Here is a 15,771-nt window from a genome sequence, read left to right on the forward strand (position 1 = left end):
CTGGTTCTAGGGCATCCCCAGTAGGGACTGAAATTCAACACATTAGCCTGTGAGGGAGTGCACATTCATGACCTGATTTACTAATAAAGTTTCACTGTCATTTTGCTATTGTGATAGGTACCTTAGGGTTGGTTCATTGTAACCCTTTAAAATGCTGTAGCTTCAGTTATCTGTAGCTACAAAACATGAGTAAACATAAAAGGGTTTGTGGTAGGAACGTTTAGTTGTTGGCATGCTAACAGATGAAAAGGGTCCTGTACCTGCTCTGAGAGAAAGTGTAGAACAGTAGCAGTGGTCACTCAGTAAAACGGTCACTTAGGAAGGAAAGCCCTGCAGTAGAAACAAGTTGCATTTTTATTTAGCAAGACGATGCTAAAGAAATTGAAATCAAACTCAGTATATATTTGACTTCTCAGTAGCTTTTAATGCTTACCATTAGATTAAGTTGCTAGTACTGGTAACAATTGCAATTTAGATTTAACGTTTGCAGTTTTTTAGAGTAGGAACAAGGATAATATGCTAAATGATTTCTTTAAACATGCAGGTGTTGTTCAAGGGATGATAACAGGAATCCGAGGATTGTGCAATGGTCTGGGACCAGCCCTTTATGGGTTCATTTTCTACATATTCCATGTGGAGCTTAAAGAGCTGCCGATCACAGGCTCAGACCTGGGGGCAAACACAAGCCCTCAGCACCACTTTGAACAGGTAATTCTTCATTTGCGTGTTAAAATGCTCTGTTTCTTTGGCTGGACTGCAGGGTGGTTTTGAAAACAAAAGCTTTAATGCAAAACTGTTTCTGGTTTTTTGAGACAGAGCCTCACTACCGTTCCAGCCAGGCTGGAACTCATTGTGTGGCCCATGCTGATCTTTCCGCCTCAGCCTTCTGAATACCGACTGACAGTGTGCATGAGCCATGATGCCCATCTGAAGTTCTTAATTTCCTTTTAGGTTAGATGAAACTCCAAATGGATTCGGGATATAGCCCTGCTTTAGAGTACAGGCCCTAGATTCAGCCCCCACGTAGTTAAAGTAATCTTTAAAGTCCTAGAGACTATTCTTCTGAGTATTCCCTTGCAAAATTGTCTGTGCGTATTTCCTCTAAGAATGCAAAGCCTGCTTTGTCAATTTGTATGTAGTGGCATGTTAGCCATTTCTCCATTCCATACTACTGCCTTTCTTCTGGCCTCTATAGTGTCACAGTTGTCACCCATCCATCTCTCTAGATGGAGTCGGTTATGTACGTTTGTTGATGTGCTTGCTTTATTTCCCTTACAACTGAAATTACCAACGCCAAGCCACATGAGCCATTGAGCCAATACAAACAGCTCTTTGGGTTCCCCCAGCCAAGCCTATTTCCAAATTAAAAAAAAAACAAGACTGTGTGGGTCACATACACAAAACTGACAGTGCAGGGCTTTGTATCAGAATAAATGTTATTTAAGGTTGAAATAAAAATGTTTACCTGTTTTAGTTTTTGTGGTTAGCAATACTGTGTTTCTGAAACTGAAGAAAGGTATTGGTTCTCCAGGTGTTACATGTATAGCTTTGCTTACTCTGAGATACTGTCTGCCTCTGGGAATAGCAGATTGAGTGGAGGTACACAAAACACCTGTCTTCAGGTTCCGTGCTAAAAGCAGTGCACAGTTGTTCAAGTTACTTTGCTAGGTTTTGTGTGCAGGACTTTACAGTAAGAACTTATAACTGTTGCTTTAATCAAGTCATCGGTTTAGAAAAAAATCTGAGCACCAGGTGATGGTCAAACAGGAGAATCTATGTGAGTTGCAGGCCACCGGGCCAGCCAGAGCTGTTACAGAAAAACCCTGTTTCAAACAAAACAAAACAAAAAAAAATCTGAAGAATTCTTGGGGAGGGAGTGGGGTTATCTGTTCAAAAACCCTAACTATTGTTTCTTCTTCAGAATTCCATCATCCCTGGGCCCCCCTTTCTCTTTGGAGCCTGTTCAGTACTGCTGGCTCTGCTCGTTGCCTTGTTTATTCCGGAACATACTAATTTAAGTTTAAGGTCCAGCAGTTGGAGAAAGCACTGTGGTGGTCACAGCCATCCTCACAGTACACAAGCGCCAGGAGAGGCCAAAGAACCTTTACTCCAGGACACAAATGTGTGATGATTGAAATCAGGAAGACTTTTCTATCAGCACCCAGGTCTTAGTTTTCACCTATAGTTCTGGATGTACATTCCATTTCCATCTACAGTGTACTTTAAGATTGTCTTAAGAAATATCTGCATGAACTCCGTGGGAACTAAAGAAAGAACCGGACAGTTTTCCAAAGATGTTACAATTTCTTTCTAAAAGAAACCTTTTGTTTATTAGCACCAATCTATTGCCACTAAACTGTTTTATTATACATCTTTAATTAAAGGCTATATATGTAACTCCGCTGTTAGCACGTCTCTGCTACCATTTCCTTAAGGTGTTGAGCTTTTACCTCTGTTTGTGCTGACTCAGTGATACGGTAGGTAATATGGTTGTGGACCTGCTCACTTTAACATTGTAAAAGCCTGAGTCAGATTTTAATATTGTAAAATCTTGGGTCAAATAATTCAAAGCCTTAATGCAGATGCACTAGAATAAAGAAATGGTAAAGAATTGTTTGAATTTAAAACAACAAAAACTTGTGAAAATTGTAGAAAACCAGAATCATGTTCCAAGCCTGTTTGCCATAATTTTATTTAAAACATTATTCACTACTGTTTTAAGTATGGAAATATCAGCCACTTAGAATTTAAATTGGGGTGGTCAGAGCCTATACATCCATGTTCTGCTTCTTATACCACTATTCTTTTGATGTTTCCATAATCATAAGGACCTCAACACTTGAATACATAATCTAAAAATTATATAGTAAAGCTGGTAGCCTTGAAAATGTCAATGTGATATCTGTATGTAGATAAATATATATAGTGGCCTTTCAGGACTGTCACAGTAACACTTTATTTACAGAGCTAATGTTTGTCCTAAATTTTCAGGACCCTAGAAGAGAGCTTTATACAATTACTGATGTGAATTTCTCTAAAGTGTATATTTTTGTGTCCAGTTATATTATTTAAAAAAGTGTTACTTTGTAAAAATTGTACATAAAGTATTGTATAGTTTACACTGTTTTCATCTTGTGTGTGGTTACTGCCTAATGCTTTTTAAACTTGGAGCATTCACTATGATTAAATAAGGTCTCAAGATGTAAATATTCTGTTAATAAAATTAAATATTTTAATGATTTTTTTCTTTTTAAAGAAGTCTTGATCTGTGAGTCCCTGTAAGGCCTGTTTGGGCTTTATTTGCTATCATAAGCATTTTTATGGAAACAAGTCTTAACCTCCTCTACAGTCCATTTGTTTGCCCTCACAAAAAAATCCTGAAGATAAAATGCACCGTTTACAAAGCCAACTGGAAACACTTGATTTCCTAAGCACAGACGATGCAAGTCAGTCTTTTATTTTCTAAACATGCTTCTGGCATATAAGACTCTTTAGTTTGTACTTTATTAACAGAGGTCACAGTTTTTAAAACAGCATTAACAGCAACATTTTATTAACACATGTACAGTTATATACCATAAGACAATTTCAAACAAAAGTTGAAGAGGTAGAGCAAAGAATTAGCGTGGTCTATGTGCATTTACACTTAGCACAAAGACACTTTTATAGCCCCTGTGAAAATGTGCTGTCCTGTCTTGGAAATTTGTGTTTATAAATAGTAAGGGTGGGGGTATCTTTTCTAAAAAGCTATATATGTTATATATACCTTCCAAAGCCTGCCACAACCTCTTATGTATATTACACAGTATTTACAACAGTCCCACATTGCCAAGAGACTTCTTTCCAGAATTAAGTGCTCTCGAGTAATTGTAACAATATTCTTAACCATCACTGGACTTCTAATTACACCCCTGTTGAAGCTAGCTGGCAGCTGCCAGCATCTTAAAAGTGAGGTTAAAGATCCCTGTCTTCTGTGGCCCTAGTAAAGTTGACACATCACTACCCTGAAGTTGTATAAATGTTTTGCCTGCATGAATAACAATACACCATGTGCATGCCTAATGCACTCAGAGACCAGAGGAGGGCAACAGGTAGACAGCTGTGAGCTGCCATGTGGGCGCTGGGAATAGAACCCAGGTCCTCTGGAAGAGCAGGCATCAACTACTGTGCTATTTCTTTTTAAAACTATCACATGATTATTAGCATTTTACAAATAAGATTTGGGGTTTTATGAAGATTTTAATTTCTTTTGGTAGTTGTCAACAAGAAAACAAAATGGGATGCTTAAGGTTAAACATTCAGGAAATTTGGTGTTTGTCTGTCTGTCAATCATGGGTATTTATTTGCACAAGAGTGTGGTGTGTGTGTTGAGGACAGTGGATCATCAGGCTTTTTTAACATCTATCTAGCCTCTATGGTGAAAAAAATTTTTTTGGAAACTATTTAATTTCCAAGTAATAGTTCCTGGAAGTTTTAGTAGAGATAAAGGAACTTGTAGATTCCAATAGTTAATTTTTCTTCTTAATTAACAGAGTGTAAATTTCAATTCTACAAAACTACCATGAATATTCATGATGCCATTACACTGAAGGTTTTTTGTGCTCTAAGCTCAGCCCAAATGACTAAAGCACTTTAGCCATGTAAACACAATGTCCAAATTACTTTTATATAAATTATTTCACAGGTCAAATGTTTCAGGGAAAATAATTTACTTACTATGAATAAATAATTCATGTCATCAATTTAAAGTGCTTAAGAGCGCCACTGGGTATATCAAACTCCAGGGCAGAGTCCATACCCAAGAGTGGTTGGCTAGCACAAAATGGACTCCACTGTTTTGGTCTGGTATTTTTTGTTTTACTGTTTTTTCTTTTTGGGAGAGAACGAACATGAAATTGGGTGGATAGGGATGTGTAGACCATCTGGGAGGAGATAGGAAGGGAAAGAATAAGTCCAAATACATTGTATAACTCAGGCATGGTGCTGGTACACACCATTAGTGCCAGAATTGGAAGACAGGCAGGCAGATCTCATGAGTTCAAGCCTGGCCTACAGAGTGAGTTCCAGGACATCAAAGGCAACATTTTAAAAAAAAACCCTGTCTTAAAAAAAAAAATAAACAAGAAACTCCTGTCTCAAAAAACTAGTACGTATAAAAAATGAAAAAGAAAAACCCAAACAACCAACTCAAAAGTATAAGGACTTCAGTGTCAAGATCAAATCACAAGCGGAAGCTATTTCTCAGGTGGCAAAATGATAGTATGAGCACAAGCTTTCTTCAACCTGTTACTATTACCTTGCAGGGTGGATTTTTCATTAGGGTTTTTCTCATTTATACCAACTGGTTAATCTGATAAAATTCAGTGATATTTTTTTAACATTCTGCTTACAGAATAAAAAACACCATTTACTCAGAATCTAACAGTCTCCCAAGTTTGTAAATGGCAGTAATATTTCAAAGGCTCTAAATGATGTAAGAGGAATGAGGAAGGTTGGTTTTGTTATTGATGGGTTGTTAAGTCACTTGAATTTCTAAACTGTCAGTAAGAAATGAAAGGTGTTGGATTAACTAGTTGGTAACTGCCCAGGGAAATATGCTGAAGAAGAAGAGGGGAGGATTGTGGGTTTGGAAGATGTCTGTAGTGCTCCCAGCATGCCCTCTTTCTGATGGTCTGCAAAGGAAGACAAAACACAACCGGTTACTACTTCAGTCTTAGACACATTTAATGAAACTACCATCCCAGTACAGACGTCTCCTCACCTGAGGTACTAAATAGATTCTGGCTGAGCCCACGTAAAGGAATGCTATCTTCTCTTTTCTTCAAGTATTTGGATTCCAGTCCTAAATTTTCACTACTTCAAAAAAAAAAGTCATTTTTAAATCTTAAATTTCATTTTATCGTTCATTTTCTATGAATGTGTGTTGATTGTCCCTAGTCAACACATTCAAAATGGTCTAAAATACAATAGTACAAATTTTTTTGACCACCACATGATGCCACAGTTGTCAAACTCTTGACCCCATTTGATGGATGTCTCAGGTGAAACAGGTGCACCAAAAACAACAGCAAAAGCCCAAGTACAGAGTATGCCTGCAGGCTGTGTGGAGGAGAAACATCAACCTTTTCTTTCAGGCTTAGGTCCCATCCTAAGATAACTAAGTATGTGTGTGCAAATATTTCAAAATTCTGAAGCTTCAAAAATCTGAAGTATCACTGGTCTCAAATGTTTTGTATAAAGGACACTTAACCTGTGTACTCTTCACTCTGTTTAAACAAGTTAATGTATCTATATATAATACATTCCTTCTAAAAAAGATTAAACTTTATACTAAGAAGTGGGATAAGGACTATATGAGAAATGAAAACTCTTAAGTACCATAAGATTTTACATCATGGCAAACACACAAAGGGAGATAGGAAAATACAGGAGAAACCGGCTTATATGCTGAGAATATTATCTTTGAGTTAACAAAAAGTACTATTAGAACAAAAAACATGACACACGATGGAAGAAAAATACATAATTGTTTTGAGAATATCAATCTAAAAAATTCTGTGCATGTTGTTTATTTTTATGTATATGGGTGTTTTGCTTGCATTTATGTATGTGCACATGTGTACAATGCCTTTGAAGGCCAGAAGAAGGCTTCAGATGTCCCGGAGTTACAAAGGGTTATGGGCAGTGATGTGGCTGTGGGAACCAAACCCAAGTCCTCTGGAAGAACACCACTGAACCACCTCTGTAGCCCTCTCTTTCTGAGACAAGGCCTTGGCTTTTGCACATAGATCTGCCCATCTCTGCCATTTGAATGGCGGAATTAAAGGCATGTGCCACTATGCCTAGCTTTAAAAAAGATTTCTATGTACACATTCACATATTTACAAGACAATCCTATTTTTAAAAAACTTATCATACATCTAAGGGGATCCTATAATTTAAAACCATGTACAAGAGAAATGACATTTCCATAGCAAAGAGTAACTCACTGAGTACTTACTTTTCCTTATCAGATGAATAAGGCCTGCTAATAGCTGTTCCTGGCTGAGCATCTAGCAATGTGCTTGGTTTTGTAAGTTGCAAATTAAACTGAACCTGCGGAGAGAACAGAGCTCATGAACTCAGCACTGAGGCATTTCCTTGCTGAGCTGTGTTGTTAGGTTTACTTCTTGATAAGAAGTTTGCTTATATTTCACAGCACATTCTTTTGATATGTATAAAGAACCTGACTTACCCTCACAAAAAGTTCACATGACAAGTGAGATGAAGAATACAAGTGATTCTTTAACATGAACACTAGTGCATTCGGGTTAATGACAGAACTGAAACTACCCAAGGTTTGGTGGGCATGGATCCCTCCTGCTGGAAGGATCAAAAGTTCGAAGAAAGCTTGGGCTACATAGCAAGGCTCTGTCTCAAAAAAAGCAAAAAGCAAAATACCACAACAATAGTTTTACATTGTGTATTCTGAAAACCAAGCCTTTTAAAGGACTTTCAAAGACTGCTACACTTACTTAAAAATTCTAAGTTATTTGAATTTAAATTCTTTGGGGGGTGGGTGGCGTTGAGACAGGGTTTCTCCGGCTTTGGAGGCTGTTCTGGAACTAGCTCTTGTAGACCAGGCTAGCCTCAAACTCACAGAGATCCACCTGCTTCTGCCTCCCAAGTGCTGGGATTAAGGGTATGTGCCACCACTGCCCGGCTTTGAATCAAAATTAAAAAATAAAATAATACCAAAAAACAAGCAATACCAAGGAATAAAAATTAACTAAAGAAGTACAAAACTACCATCTAACTTGAGAGCACTGAAGAAAGAAATTAAAACATGAAAGTATTAAACAAGTTAATATACTTAAGATATCCATTCTACTCAAATTCATTGCCAAACTCAACAAATTTCCCATCAAAATTCCAAATACACTCTTCCAAGAAACAGAAAAAAAAATCCTAAAATGTATACAAAAGCACAAAAAACCCAGCAGAGAATGCAATCTTGAGCCAAGAGCAGAGCTGGAGGCATCATTCCACTTGATCCCAAGGCCACAGTAACCAAAACAGCATCATACTAGCACAAGAGGAGACGCACATACTGATGAAACACAAGGCAAAACCCAGAGATCAGCCCAAGAAGCCACAGTCAACTAGCTCTTGCAAAGGTGCCAGAGACATACATTAGAGAAAGGACTGCCTTGTCAGGACATGGTGCCGGGAATGTGGATACCTACTTGCCAAAGACTGAATCTTGTCTTGTATAAAAGTCAAATGTAAGACCAGCAACTCTGGAACTACTAAAGGAAAAACACTTTCAGACAGTGAACAGGCAATGATTTCTGGACAGAACCACAAGAGCATGGGAAAGAAAAGCAAAACTTGACAAAGAGAACTACATAAATTTTCTCCAGGCAAAAGAAACAATCAGAATCACGTGTTCAGTAGAACTCATGCTTAGAATTCAGGAACCAAAAAATTTATCAAAACAAGGAATCTAATTTAAAATATGCAAATAAATAGATACTTTTTCAAAGAAATAAAAATAGCCATGTGGATGCTGGGAACTGAACCAGGAGTAGCCGATGTTCTTAACTTCTAAGTCATCTCTCCAGCATGAGTTAAAATCTTTTTTAAAGTCTCTTCACCATTTGAACAGACTTTTAGAGTCCCACAATGAACTGTCCAGCAGAATGTAGTCCTCTACTTAACAAAGAACCAGGAAAATCTAAGCAACTCAAAGACACTGCCATAGGATAACAAACACTGGATTGCAGGAACATGCTTTAAAGCCCCATTATAACCATGCTTCAAGCAGAACACTCATTAACAAATGTAAAAACCAAACAAAAAAATGGAGGGGCAGGGACGTGGTAGCACACGCCTTTAATCCCAGCACTCGGAGGCAGAGGCAGGCGGATCTCTGTGAGTTTGAGACCAGCCTGGTCTACAGAGCAAGCTCCAGGACAGGCTCAAAAGACACAGAGAAACCCTGTTTGGGGGGGGGGGGGAGTAGGGCTTGAGTGCATATAGGTCAATGATAGATCACCTGCCAGGTGAATAAACAAAGAAGTAAGGAAAGGAAAGGAAAGACGACTGCTCTAGGTATGGAGGAGGAGGAAGTTTATTGTAGATACGTGGGAGAGCATAGCCAGAGGCAGGGACATCTGGGAGAGCCCACAGTGGATACACCAGACTGAGCAAGACCATATGGGGAGAGGAGAGGAGAGGAGAGGAGAGGAGAAGGGAGAGAGAAGATACAATAGAGAGAGAAAAGAGGGGAACCAGGTGCAGCAGCCAGGAGGCCAAAGGTCCAAAAGGGAAGGGGTCAGGTAACCAAACTGTCTAGGTTATAAGGGAAGAGCCTCTGGGGGAAGGGCAGCTCAGTCCCTAGACTGGAGAGTTCAGGGTAGAGGGTGGGGTATGCCAGCCATACTCTGTAACAGGCAGGGACCGAGGGATGCTGGGAGAACCTGGTGCCAGGTTCAACTTTGATATGCAACCAGGCACCTCAGCTGTTTGTCCAGGGTTTGAAACACCTGGCATGCACAAAGCTCTAGACTCTGTCCTTGGCACTGAGAGTGGGGGAAGAAAAAAAGAAAAGGAAACAATTAAGGATTTTTTTTTTTTTTTTGGTTTTTTCGAGACAGGGATTCTCTGTGGCTTTGGAGGCTGTCCTGGAACTCGATTGGTAGTCCAGCCTGGTCTCGAACTCACAGAGATCCGCCTGCCTCTGCCTCCCAAGTGCTAGGATTAAAGGCGTGCGCCACCAAAACTGAAAAAACTGATCAGTTCTACAGTTGAACGGAGCCAACAGAGAAAATCTAATCTTAGCAGGGCACGGTGGTAAATGCAGATCTAATGTTAGCATTTGGGAAGCTGAAGGCTGAGGACATAGCTCAGTGGCAAAGTGCTTGCCTAGCAGGCAAAATAGCCACACACATAAAACAAAATAAAATGTTTGTCTTTTAAAGTTCCATGACTCAAAAGGCCATCAACAATACAAGTGGCACACACCTGCAATCCCAGCACTCAGCAGGACTAAGGCATGAGAAACGAGTTCAAGGGTAGCCCAGGCTACACAGATCTTAAATATCAGACTGCTGGTAATATACAGTAAGTGCTTTTGGGAAAGTTTGCCAGATATTTTTTGTTTGTTTGTTTTTTTAATACAAGCCCTCTGTAGTCTTGACGGTCTAGAACTTGCTATGTAGACCAGGCTGACTTCAAACTCACAGAGATCTGTCTGCCTGCTGAGTGCAGGGAATAAAGATGTATACCACAATGCTCACCCAAGCTGGCTTTGAGCTTTCTGCTTTAACCTCTGGGTTACAAGCATTTGCTGCCATGTCCACCCAGATCCTATTTTCTTTTTCAGTTTTTCAAGACAGGGTTTCTCTGTGTAGCCCTGGCTGTCCTGGAACTCACTCTGTAGTCCAGGCTGGTCTTTAAGAGATCTGCCTGCCTCTGCCTCCCAAGTACTGGGATTAAAGGCATGCGCCACCACCACCCGGCTCTATTTTCGTAAACCACTAAATTATACTGTAAATAGTAGTCATTTAGCAGTATATGAGTACAACTCACAAAGAAAGTATACTCCCTTATTGAATATTCAACTTCTGTGCTTTTCTGTTGTTTGTTTTTACTGCTAAGGGTACATAGTCGAAAAATATGGAGGTGGCGTAAATGGCTCAGCAGGTAAGGCACTTGATGCTATGGTAGAAGTCCACAATCTGTCTCAGGGCTTTTTACCTTTTCTTTCTGTGTGTTCTACTCTGTCTAGCTGCCTGGGGGCTGCCTGGCTGGCCCCGGGGTCACTCTCCCTTTCTTCCTTGTTCTCCCCCCTCTCTTTCTCTCTCTCCTTCTCTGGAGTCTAGATTTCTTCTCCTGCTTCTTCTCTCTGCCTGCCAGCCCCACCTATCCCTCTCCTGCCTAACTAACAGCCGTTTAGCTTTTTTATTAGCCCAGTCAGGTATCCTAGGCAGGTGAAACAACTGCAACATACCTTTACATAATTAAACAAATGCAGCACAGACAAATGTAATACATCTTTACATAGTTAAACTAATAGTCTGCAGTATAAACAAATGTCTAGTTAAAGAAATATTCCACAACAATCTAGGCTTTACAAACTGCAGTCATTGCACAAACACTTGGTGCTTCTATCTCCTAATACATTACCTAGCAAGTAGCAGCTGACCAAACAATCTTACTTTTAAAAAGTACAAAATATTTATATGCCAACAAGTTTCTGTAATTTCTCAGAACAGTTCATTTCACTACCTTTGGTGCTGAGATTGGATGGCTGGTGTTTTTGGCAGATACCACATGGGGAAAAGCATTCTGGAATGCAAATGCAGAGGAGACAGGATAGCCAATTCCACAGCTTGGGTAATTTAGTCTATTATCAACCTAAAAACCAAAAAAAAAAAAAAAAAAAAAGATTGGAGATGAGAAATATTTCTAAATTATAATCTGAAGTATTTGCTGACCTAGAAGGCAAAGTGTGAGCTAGTAATAATTACAATCTCATTTCTCTAGCAATATCTGTTTTCTCTAGAAGACACCACAAAATGTTGCTTTTTAATAAGCAGAGGCTGGAAGCTCTTTGGTCCACCTAGAGGGCCTTCCAGACTAGCTATGCAAGTATGGGCCGGAGAAACCACTGGGTTTGCCTTTGAGTGGAGTTAAAACAAAGACTGCCAAGGCACCTTCTTTATCTAGCCCTATGAGAGAGAAGGTATAAGAATGAGGAGCCACTGATAGTCCATTCAGAGAGAAAATATATTTGTCAGATTGAATAAAAATGAGACTATTGTCTTTTAGGAGACAAGATGAAAAAAATGCTTTGTCCTAATTTTAATACCATGGCACCATCATTAACCAATATCATGGAAGAAAGTTTCTTAAAAGAAGCCACTTGAAGTGACTAACACCAGTGTCTGGACTATAAACACGCTTTACACAGTTATTTAATAGCACTCATTAGGGAGTCAGCTGTTTATAAGTTTAGAACTCAGTCCTAGCCATTTCTTTTTGTACCCCTTTCCAACTCAGCAGCAATCTTTCCCAAGCCTTCCACAATTTATCAGAGTAGATTAAAAATTCATTTAGACATCTAAATTTAACAATCAGTGGCAATCCCTCTGGTGCACAGCTGGGATTACTGCTCCCCGTGATGGGGTCTGCAAACTATGAGGGACCACAGGGAGTCTCAGAAGTGGTAAAGGGTCTGACTGGCTGAATTTAGCAATGTCAGGGAATTTGAGGGAAAGATTAAAGAAAGTGGGACTTTACCTTGGATTGTTTACAAGCGGCCAGGGAGTAGAAACAAGTGGCTGAGTCTCTAATTATGTGTTACTGATTAAGGTAGGGGAGTGGATTAAGTGGTTAGAAAAGCCTGTCTGGCCCTTTCTGTAGCCTAGCAGACGTCTGTCTGTGTTCAGATATGATTGAAGAGTGCTCTTGCTTTGTGTCGATTCATCACGAGACCACATCTGATAATGATACTCTGTAATTGTTATGTTCAAGAGGGAGTGTGGCTCTTTAATTGTAATAGGCAAGTGCTAGTGCTGGCAGTCTTGCCATCTCCTAACCTGAGGCCACCTCCTGGGTCTCAAGAGCTGCCTTTCTTCTCCCTCCCATTCTTGAGGAAAAAGCTAGACTTGTCTCAGGATGCTCACACGCTAAGACCAACAGACCTGTTAATAAAGCTGCCTCCCCACTTTGCTTGCTGACCAAGTCAGTCAGGCTTTTCTCCAGAGTAGTTCCAAGCTTGAGTGCAACCCTGAATTTCCTGTTTGAAGTTTTCTAAACAATCTTTATTTCTGTGTGTGTTCATGTGTATTTTGTAAGTTTCAGTAATGATTTCTGTAGAAAAAGGCTTACAAAGTGTGCCCTTGACACATGCATAGAAGTATATACACACACAATCAACAGATTCACAAACACAAAGAGACATGAAGAGTGCCCCTGGAATACAGCCTCTTCGTTAAGATCATGTATGTCTAACCTGTAGCTCCAAGGGCAGAACATACTGAGTCCTACGAAATAACTGTTGGACTCCAGTAACATCACTCACATCTCATCTTAATTCTTACCACATTCAGGCTGGGAGAAATCCCACTTCTGATGGTGCTGCTACTAGAATGTGCAGGCGGAGTGGCCGAGGTGCCCAGTGTGTCTTGCTTTCTTACCAGCTGGTTTTCATTTAGTTCTTTGTTTAGCCAAGTGATTACTTAAATAGGAGAATAAAAGGCAGAACAGAACTTTATTTTAGTTTTTACTTGTTTTAAATAATTTAACATAAGTAAATGGATGATTAGTACTTTTCTCTCTGTTTTTTTCAAGCAGGTTTCACTGTTAATGCTCTTCCTGCCTACTGAGGCAGGGTCTCAGATCACAAGTGTGCAAGGCCACACCGACTACATGTGGTTTTTGCGATACTACAGCTGCTTTACAGCAGTCACACAATATAAGCCTGGATACATGTTTGGAGTAAAGATGCTTCTTTTAGTCACTGCCACATGGGACTTATCACTCTATTGCTTTCCAAAACATATAGTTCTACAACTCAAAATCTGACAGTTTTTGCTTTAGGACAGTATCTGTCAGATATTTAAAGTTCATAATTCTATGTCTCATGCCTAGTTCTTAGAAGTGAGAAAATTTTCAACGAAAGTTTGTCAGGTATGGTATCACATACCTAAATATAATCCCAGCACTCAGGAGGCAAGGAACAGGCAGAGATACACAGCAAGACCATCTCCAAAACAAACAAAATAACAATAAAAAAAGCAAACTTAAAGCAGAAATTATTTGTATATAGAATTATTTTCATTTACCTGCACTTTCACTAACTCAAATAAAAATTTCAAGTTAACACTAAAACTATAAGCCTCATTTACAGAAAAATATAACATTACTTACATTTTTCATTATTTTTTAAAAGTTGTTTACTTTCTTCAAGTTTCTGAACTGTAGTTTCTAATTGCTCTTGTAATTTGCATACCTGAAATATGTCAATTGTCACAAGTCAATAAAAGTTGAAGACGAAAGAACTGTATTATACTATTAAATAACTGATTACCACTCAAACCACAAAACGAAGCCAGGCAGTGGTGGCACACACCTTTAATCCCAGCACTCAGTAGGAGAGGCAAGCAGATCTCTGTGAGTTCAAGGCCAGCCTGGTGTGCAGAGCAAGTTCCAGAACAGCAAAGACTACACAGAGAAACGCTGGCTCCAAAATACAAAAAGCAACAACAACAAAAAAACCACACTAAGTAAAAACTATGGAATGAAATATTTAAATCTTTAAAAAGGAGTACACATACATAATTACCAATCCATTCTGCTCGTTTTGGAGTACTGATTACTAAATTTGCAAACTAAAATGGGTTATTAATGTCTACCAAATCTACTGGGTTTTTGTTTGAGGAAAAAAAGGTCAAAGCAACTGTCTTCATTTAACCTTGATGGTTTTAACATCTAGGTGGGGGAGTTCACTAGCTGTACACAAAGCAGTCACAACCCAGAAGCAGGAGACGGTGACCACCTCTTGCTCTTTGGCTCGAAGAGACTGTCCCACATCCTGCGATTCCTTTCGCTCCTTTTGTAGCATTTCCTCTTTCTCAGCCAATAGTTTTTCTTGCTGAATAGTAACTGTATTCTTCAGTTTCAATTTACCCATGAGAGTTTTAAGATCTCCTTGTAACTTCTTGATAATTTCATTTGCCTATAGAAGAACCTCATATGAATATTTGTGCAAGCCAATGAAATATTAACATTCTGCTAAACATTTCAAAGCTAACCTTCAGAAGTTCTGCTGATAACGATTTTATTGTAGCTTCAAGTTTTCCCAGTTGTACCTGATTTTTCTCACCATTTTCTTCTAAAGCCACCTAATATACAACAAAACAAAACACGAGTAAGGCACTGTGTTTATTTAGGGGAAGCATCACTATTAAATGCAATTGATTTATTTTTTAAATGTTTACAGAAGACCTTTTGTTCTTGGATTGTATCAAATGCTTCTTTTGTTCTCAGGACAAGCTGGTCTTTATCCTTGATTTCCTGTTCTAAAACTGCCACTTTTGTTTGTAGCTGGTTAATATGCTTTTCTTTCTCATGGCATTCAGCATCCAGAGTACAATTCTCTCTTCTCAGAGAAAGGACCTCTTGCTTGGCCCGCTGCAGCTCCTGAGGGTGGTTGGGAAAAGGAATTATTATGTATTGGTAAAAGGAAAATGAGTCATTTGTTATTTGAAACTAAGGTGTCTTGGGGGTCAGAAAGATGATTCAACACATGACGCACTGGCTGCCCTTCCAGAGGATGCAGGTTCAATTCCCAGCACCCACAAGGCAGCTCACACTGTTTCTAACTGTTGAGTCTCAGGGAATACGATGCCCTCTTGTGGCCTCCACAGATACCAAGCACACACGCGAAGACATACATACAGGCAAAACATCCATAACACAAAAATAAACAAAAGGTTAAAAAAACAAACAAACAAAATATTCATTGCTTAAGAAAAAAACCTTCTACTGGGTGGTTGGTAGTGGCAAATGCCTTTAATCCCAGTACTCAAGAGACAGGCAGGCAGATAGATCTCTGTGAGTTCGAGGTCAGCCTGGTCTACAAAGTGAGTTCTAAGCCAGACAAGGCTACGCTACACAGAGAAACCCTGTCTCGAAAAACCAAAAAACCAACCAAACAAACAAACAAAAACTTTCTCAGATGTCTTAAACACCAAGAACGTCTCCAAAGACAGGTGCAATGGT

General features: G+C 39.3%; 2 protein-coding genes across 8 annotated transcripts in view; one reads left to right on the top strand and one right to left on the bottom strand.

Moving 5' to 3' along the window:
- The window catches only part of Mfsd14a (major facilitator superfamily domain containing 14A), a 28,578-nt gene extending 25,323 nt beyond the window's left edge, over positions 1–3,255 (top strand). For 3 of the 4 annotated variants that reach the window (XM_005077113.4, XM_040751979.1, XM_040751977.1), the window contains exons 11-12: positions 545–708; positions 1,922–3,255. In XM_005077113.4, coding sequence (XP_005077170.1) covers positions 545–708; positions 1,922–2,128 — 371 coding nt within the window. In that variant the 3' untranslated portion in view covers positions 2,129–3,255. Of the gene's footprint in view, positions 1–544; positions 709–816; positions 1,844–1,921 lie in introns of those variants that run through there. The other variant, XM_040751978.1, reaches the window with a different exon arrangement.
- A 227-nt stretch (positions 3,256–3,482) lies between these two features.
- Positions 3,483–15,771, bottom strand: part of Sass6 (SAS-6 centriolar assembly protein) — a 32,445-nt gene continuing 20,156 nt past the window's right edge. For 3 of the 4 annotated variants that reach the window (XM_021231215.2, XM_021231214.2, XM_005077112.4), the window contains 9 exons: positions 14,995–15,189; positions 14,802–14,891; positions 14,546–14,725; positions 13,918–13,999; positions 13,089–13,225; positions 11,272–11,400; positions 7,001–7,095; positions 5,762–5,856; positions 3,483–5,672 (listed from right to left, as the gene is read on the bottom strand). In XM_021231215.2, the coding sequence (XP_021086874.2) occupies positions 5,566–5,672; positions 5,762–5,856; positions 7,001–7,095; positions 11,272–11,400; positions 13,089–13,225; positions 13,918–13,999; positions 14,546–14,725; positions 14,802–14,891; positions 14,995–15,189 (1,110 nt within the window). In that variant the 3' untranslated portion in view covers positions 3,483–5,565. The remainder of the gene's footprint in view (positions 5,673–5,761; positions 5,857–7,000; positions 7,096–11,271; positions 11,401–13,088; positions 13,226–13,917; positions 14,000–14,545; positions 14,726–14,801; positions 14,892–14,994; positions 15,190–15,771) is intronic. The other variant, XM_021231213.2, reaches the window with a different exon arrangement.

Source organism: Mesocricetus auratus, unplaced genomic scaffold, assembly GCF_017639785.1.
Source record: "Mesocricetus auratus isolate SY011 unplaced genomic scaffold, BCM_Maur_2.0 Super-Scaffold_100009, whole genome shotgun sequence".
Lineage (NCBI taxonomy): Eukaryota > Metazoa > Chordata > Mammalia > Rodentia > Cricetidae > Mesocricetus > Mesocricetus auratus.